Source organism: Alligator sinensis, unplaced genomic scaffold (assembly GCF_000455745.1).
Source record: "Alligator sinensis unplaced genomic scaffold, ASM45574v1 scaffold135_1, whole genome shotgun sequence".
NCBI classification, from domain to species: Eukaryota; Metazoa; Chordata; order Crocodylia; family Alligatoridae; genus Alligator; species Alligator sinensis.
In genome coordinates, this window is record NW_005842293.1 from 1,573,550 (window position 1) to 1,580,924 (window position 7,375).

General features: G+C 46.4%; 1 protein-coding gene across 1 annotated transcript in view; it reads right to left on the reverse strand.

Moving 5' to 3' along the window:
• Positions 1 to 216: 216 nt before the first annotated feature.
• LOC112551016 (fibroin heavy chain-like) overlaps positions 217 to 7,375 on the reverse strand; it is a 19,809-nt gene continuing 12,650 nt past the window's right edge. The window contains exon 2 of the mRNA XM_025209516.1: positions 217 to 863. Within this exon, the coding sequence (XP_025065301.1) occupies positions 217 to 863 (647 nt within the window). The remainder of the gene's footprint in view (positions 864 to 7,375) is intronic.

A 7,375-nucleotide genomic window follows, 5' to 3' on the forward strand; every position in this document is an offset into this window, starting at 1 on the left:
CCTGCCACGACTTTGAATGTAACTTCAGTGGGGGGTCCTTCCTTGGGGTAGCCCCTAGAGTTGGCACGGTCCCCTACGGGTAGTCTTGGGGCTCCGTCCTCCCCTACACCCTGGCCACTCGCCACCTGTAGCTCTACCTCTTCTTGGCTTCCACGGTGTCCTAGGCCTGCCACTGTCTTACCCCCAACCTGCCGTCCGTCCGTCAAGGTCCTCGGCTCAATGGGCCGTCCGCCGGGGTTGCCAGCCCCGACCTTCCACCTCGGCTCCTTCTTTAATCCGGCTGCTGGTTTCTTCACCGGCTCTGATGCTCATGAAGCAGCCGGTTCCCTCACCAGCTCTGCTGCCTGGAATGCAGCCAGCTTCCTCACTGGCCCTTCTGCCCACAGCGCAGCCGGTTCCTCCACCGGCTCTGCTGTTCAGGATGCCACCGGTTCTCTCTCTGGCTCTGCTGCCTGCAATGCAGCCAGTTCCCTCCTTGGCTCTGCTGCTCCCGACGCCGCCGGTTCCTCCACCGGCTCTGCTGCCTATAACGCAGCCAGCTTCTTCACTGGCGCCGCCGACAGCGTCGAAGCCGGTCCCACCGCCAGCACTTTTGCCGGTTGTGCTGCCGGCTTTCTCGGAGCCCGCTCTGGCTCTGCCCCCTGCTCTCGCTGCAGCTGGGTGCGGCGGCTGATCTGCTCCATGCAGGAGCTCACTCCCCTGGTCTCTCCTCATCAGCCGCCCCACTGCCTCGGCGGGGCCGCTTTTTGTTTCTTCCGGGCGGCGTCCTCTGCCCCCGCTGCTCTGCCGCAGCCAGATAAATGCCTGGCTGATCACCCACGCCGGCGTCCTCGGCGTACGCGCCTCCCCCGGCTCTTCCAGCTCTGCGGGAGGTAAGTAGGACTCCTTGCTGCCCCGGGGTTCCTTCGGTGTCCCAGCTCCCCTGGGACAGCCCGCATCCAAGAACTTTGTGACCTGGTCATAAAAGGAAACAAGGTTAGTCAGGCAGGATCTTCCCACAATGAACCTGTGTTGGTTGCCCCTGAACATTACCTCCCCTGCTGGGCCCTTGCAGATGTGCTCCTTGGTAATTTTCTCAAAGGTCCTCCCAAGGACCAAGATGAGACTAACTGGCCTGTCATTACCCGGGTCCTCCTTTCTCCCCTTCTTGTAAATGGGGACCACATTGGTCCTTTTCCAGTCCTCTGGGACCTGCCCAGAGCACCACGAGTGCTCATACAGCTATGCCAGGGGCCCTGCTATGGTCTCCGCCAATTTCCTCAGTACCCTTGGATGAAGAGCATCCAGATCTTCTGATTTAAACACGTCCAGTCCCTCCAGAATTTTCCTAACTAGATTATCCCTTACCCTAGGCACGGCATCATGTCCCGTGAGTCTGTCCATAATCCTAGTGGGGGAGTTGTCCCAGTCCCTGCTCAGAAATATGGAGGCAAAGAACTCATTGAAGAGGTCAGCTTTTTCCTTTGCTGCAATCACCAGATTGCCAAGCCTGTCCTGTAGGGGCCCCACGTTACCTGGTGCCTTCTTCTTAGTCCCTATGTATTTGAAAAAGGACTTTTTGTTATCCTTAATTCTGGTCACCGTCCCTAATGCCGTCTTTGCCTTGGCCTTCCTAATCACCTCCCTGCAATCGTGAGCAATGGAGGTGTAATCCTCCTTGGTGATAGCCCCTTGCTTCCCACTGATTGTATGCCACCTTTTTTGCCCTCAGGCCCTCCTGGATGTCTTTACTGAGCCAAGGGGGCTTTTTATCTGAATTTACCTGAATTGTACCAGGTAAAATGCCTGCAAAAATAATTAGGGCTTTGTGAAGCTTCAGTCACTGATTCTATTCGGCGGAGATTCAGCCCAATTCAGTGGCCGAATCTCCGAATCCAAATCAAATAAGGAGACCCTTTAATCTCTCCAAATAGAATCGGAACCCTCCAAATGACATCTTGTTTTTAATCAAGAAGCCAAATTACCTTGTGATTGCTCAATACTTGGCTAGGAGGTCATGCAGGTCCAGTGGGAAATTGTGCTTTAGATTCAGTAGCTAGTTCTTGCTCATTAAATACCTACTGGACTACTGGCTCCTCCTTCTCATCATGGAAGGAAATAGAGGGCATCTGGAGCTTCCATTCCAAGGACGAATTAAAATCAAGGACAATAATTTGAGGTCTTCAAAAAGCCTGTAGAATAAGAGTACAAGCATGGACAAGGTCTATATACAGTTGTATTTGCCTACCTAAATTCTCCATGTGGTTTTTGTTGACTCTGGATTTAGGACCCAGGGGCCCCCTTGTTATGGGGGGGCAGTGGGTGAGGGGGAAGGGGAACGACCCACCCTCAGACCAACCAAACCTTTCCATTCAATAATAGGCAAATTTATTGATACACAGTGATAACAAAAAAAAGCAATACAAACAATCAAGCAGTTCTATATATCTACCAGATCCTAGGGCTGTCATCAGTCTGGCCAGGATGCAATCTCCACTCTGAGGCTCTTTATTAGGTATCAGAGGTCAGTATGTCAACAGTCTGAAGGTGGGATGCTGAGGCCCACAGCCTTCCTCCAGTGGGGTGGATGAGATGGGCTGGTGGTATGCCCTTTGTCCATGGTGGCCTTGGAGACCCTTCCCAGGGGACGAGAATGGGGATCCTCTCAGGGAAGAGGAGGAGGAGGAGGGACGGGGAGGGACCGAGGCAGAGAAGGGAAGGGGAGGGACCTGGGTGGGACTCATTGTTACTCTTAAGTCTCTGCTTTTGTATTCTCCTTCCCTCCTGATGACTCTTCATCCATGGCTATTGCTGGTTGGTTGTCCCTCTGTGGTCACACTGTCCACATCAACACATTCCAAGCCCATCCCATGCACTACTTATTTGGTCCTTCTGTGCCTTCTCCTAATTTGGCCTGTTCCCCCAAAACCAGGACTCAGTCCTCCCCTACCCCTTTCCCCCCCCAGGCCTTATTAGCTGGTGCTACTTTATCTTATGTTATGGACAGTATGGTACATACTTCCTCTGTTCCCAGACTGTTTTCAGGCTATGTGTTCTTGTTGTCCTTGTTGCGTTAGACAGCCTGTCTGCCTCCAAGGCTGTGTGAGTGTGTGTGTGACCCAGACTCTTAGAAATCAATTAACTCCTGCTGGCAAACTTTGAACCATTCTAATGCATATAAATATATATATATAAGCCAGTTCCAAAAACCCTCTAAATACCATTTCTAAGCCAACAGTTTTAACCTGATATAGCATCCATTTTTTACTCTCCTGCACTGTTGTGTAGACATTATGTTCCATAGTTCACCATCTTCAGCCAAAATGTGGCTTCATTCTAATATTCAAGCAGTGACTGAATTAACAGATCTAGCTGTAAGGGTGTGTTGGGGTTAGTACCTATCCCACAGCAGCCTATTAAGAAAGTTAATTACATAAGCACTTCAAAATCATCATATGAAAGGTGCTCTGTGTCTTGTATTTTTTATTCACTCAGATTTTAAAACTATTAAGACTTGTTGTCATTGTTTTTCAGTAGTTGAACTCCAGCAATGTTCTCAGAACTGTACAAGACAAAAAAAAGCAAGAAGACAGTTCCTAGCTTGGAGAATTTAGAGTCTAACGGGCAGACAGGACAAGACATACTGTTCTAGGAGCCCCCTGGGGATAGAGCAATCATAGTTAATTTTAAATTCTGAAGTAAAATTGAATTTGGACATCACGTAGGAAGGTTTCAGGGGCAGGTGAAATATAGTTGCTTGCTTTTGAGAGCTGTAAGTTTTAGGGGTGGGCAGAATAGTATGGATTGCCTTTTATCCTGAAAATTAATTTCTCTATTAAAGAAGAGGAGTATTATAGAGAGCTTTAACCCAGTTATTTTTCTGATTATAGATAAGCTCTCAGACCAAGTGACAAGCTAGTGTCTTACAGACTAGACAGGGAGCAGTACTCCATTAACAGTGAGCTCATGAACTAGATTTAAGACCTGAATTTTCTCACCACATAGGAGGGTGCTTACTGACATGGGAATATGCCAAGCAATTTCTGAATAATTCAAGTAGCCAGAGGCATATCTAGACACAGGCACATGTAACTCAGACCTACATGGCTTGCCAGGTTTCCCTGTCTCCACTCTAATACCAACAAGATCCTTAGAATAGGAAAGGAGGAATCAATCTGTAAGAAGGCATTGATTGGTTGGATTTCCAGGAGTGCTACAGCATTGTGTTTACACTACGGTTATTTGAGATTATTTTGAAGCAAGCAAGCTCAGGTCCTAAACTTCCCTAAAGTGTACAGTTTGTCCACATCTAGCATTTTGGCTCATCGTACCATACAAAGATCTAATCCAGGTTCAAAGATTAATTCTGTACACTTGACTGAACCAATATGTGGTACTGGGTCTGTATCATGGTATAATGATGTTGCTTGAAAACCTGTATGGGATACTATCCCCCCACCTTTCCTTATTAGTCCATCATTAAACTATAATGTAGAGAATTTGTAACATTAATCATTATTTATGGCCCCGTGTTTCTCTTTTTTCTCCCTCAGTTCTCTTTAGTTGAGGAGGAAGAACAATTGCTTGGGATAAAGATTCTATGTTACTGGATCATTCTGGGTTCTAAGAACCATACATCAGAAGAGGTTAAGCATGCTGAGACTGTTAGGGATTTAGATATACAGATCTTGGAATTTATGATATGCATCTAAATCCTGGAGGTAATTCTAAAAAAAAGTCTCAGTCCTAATAAGTACAGACATTGACTACTAAAAACACACAATTTTGGAACATCACACATACAGAGTTGCACCACATGTGCAATTGCCGAGTTACACCTGTGCCTGGTAATTTGATGTACAGGGCTATAGGGAATTTGTGCATGGAGCAACGAGCAGAAATTCTTTCCGGACTTTGCACTAGTTGTACATCTCACATCAGCGCAATGTTCCATTTCCAGTTTCCTGCATTTTACAAAAATGTCCTTTTAGAACCTGTTGTTTAAAACAAAAGCAAAACTCAGCAGAAAAGACATTGAAATATTCTGTTAAAAATATAGAAAAAAGCAATTACTCAACTTTTTGATGTAAGAACTGTGCATTCAACAGCTCTTTAAGGTCAAATGTCCGCATCAAAAGGAAGATTCTGGCCAATTTTAGTGACCTTCCAACGTGTGCATCAGAAAACGAGCGAAGAAAATGGAAGCCGGTAACCTGCAACCCTACAGAGACTCAACCCCTGCTGCGTGTGAGATATGATTAGCTTCTGAAGATTCACCTCCTTTATACCATGACTGAATTACCATTGCACCTACCCCAGAGTGCCAATTAAAAAAGGAGCCCAATGCAACCCGAAAAAGGGCATGAAAGTAAACATGTGAGACTTGTCAGGAACCACCTTCTCTGTGTGTCACCAGGCACGTCTGCTTCCTGCTAGATGAAAGCAACTGAAACAGGTGCTCTATTAATATTCATAATTCCTCACTAACACATTTGATCTGATCGTGCGAAATGCCACACACTAGAAAAATTTCCCATGAACTGGCTCTCAAGTGCTCTACTTTCTTTCTGTGCTGCTTGCATACATTATATATTTTGCCAGTGGAACTTCATATTATTCCAAAATGATTTTTTTGCCCACCAACCTAATAGAGAAAAGCATTCCCCCTCCCCACCCCAGCCTCCCCCACCCTTACCAGCATGGGAGTGCTGCTTGCTGACAGGACACTGTGCTCAAATAGGCTTTAAAAGCCATCAAACATGCACTTCTAAAAATGCCAGCAGGCAAGTTTTGAGGTTGCCACAATCTTCAGTTTAGTCTTTGTGTGATCTGTAGGGGCATTCGGGCTTCCACGTGCTTGAAGTGATGGGAATGGCGTTGCTCTCTCATTTCCTGTACTCTCATGTTTTAACCCCTGTGACAAATTGTTCTGTGTCTGCTCCAACAAGAAGGGGGAAAGAGTGAATATGATTATAAGCTGGGAATACAGCTTGTATAAGAAACAAGTTGCTCACAACGTAACCACAACCCTACAATGGTTACTTGTACACACTTGCCATTCCATTTCAACATTTAATCAATCCACTGGTTGTTTGTGAACTATTTAATTGTGAAATAGATATTATATGGCTACTGGATACATCTGATTGTACGCCACTTGTCCACCTTTATGTCACTCCTCTCTTCCTGCAGTGATGCAGCCCCAATCTGGACTGGGGCCTATTAGTATCACCACAAGTATGATGGTATTTGGTCTACTGTCTCAAACATAAAAAGGGAAGAACAATGAACCTTTAAAATGACTTCATTCACAATGTTAAAAAACTGTGAGGCAGTACAGAAATTTTTGTGATTAGCTAATCGTTACATACTAAATGACATGGACTAATGAGTTTTACTTTCACAGCTTTTATTCACAAAAGGACTCATGGACCAGTTATTTTTTTCCTTATTTCCTAATTTGTAACACCAGCAGGGTGATGTCCTGAATAATACAATGGAGAGAACCAAAGCATGTGACTAGCTTTCCTACTCATCTGATCACACTGGCACTGGTATGGACAGGAAATCCTTTGTTTTGAAACAACATATAAAGTTGAGACCATTCATTTGTTACAAAGAACAGATTCACTAACAAAAAATCACATGAATACATTTTGCGACCCATAATTTGCGATTGGCCACCTATGTCACAATTCATTGTTGCTGCTCCTACTTTGGTGGCAGGTTTGGGATGTGCAAAACGGCTGTTTCATTTCCATTTTGGGTTTGGCCATTTTGGAGAGACAGTGATTCATTTCAGTGTTTCGGATCACTGCTCTGTTTTGATTTGGCTGAATCTGTTTCGGAGTTTCAACACTGTTTCAGTGCTGATTCGGAGATTCAGATCAGCCAGGGAGGGGCAGGCTGTGCCTCTGTCCCGATGGGGGAAGCCATGGGAGAAGCCCCTATGGCTTCTCCCCTGTTGGGCCCCAGCCTCCTGGCACTTTAAAGGAGAGCTGCAGGGCTGTGCCAGACTCTTCCCAGGGAGCGCGGGCCCCCGGATCTGTACGCGGGATGACAGCAGGCTACCGTCCCTCCCCCAGAGCACTGGGATTGGAAGGGACCTCAGGGACAGATCACAGACACTCGCCAGCTACAGATGTCTATATCAGAGCAGTCCTTCCCCTGCCCCGCTTCTCCCTCCCTCTTCTGAATTTCTGGTTTCCAACAAGCCCGCCTCTGAAACATCTGAAACATTTCCGAAATGTTTTGGATGGCTTCATTTAGTTTCAGAGATGTTTCGGAGCCTTCCATTTCATTTCAGATTCGGTGTTTCGGGTGCCGAAATGAGCTGAAACACCTCCGAAATGGAACGGCTGGCGAAGGTCCGCCCAGCCACAGCCGGAATGGCAAA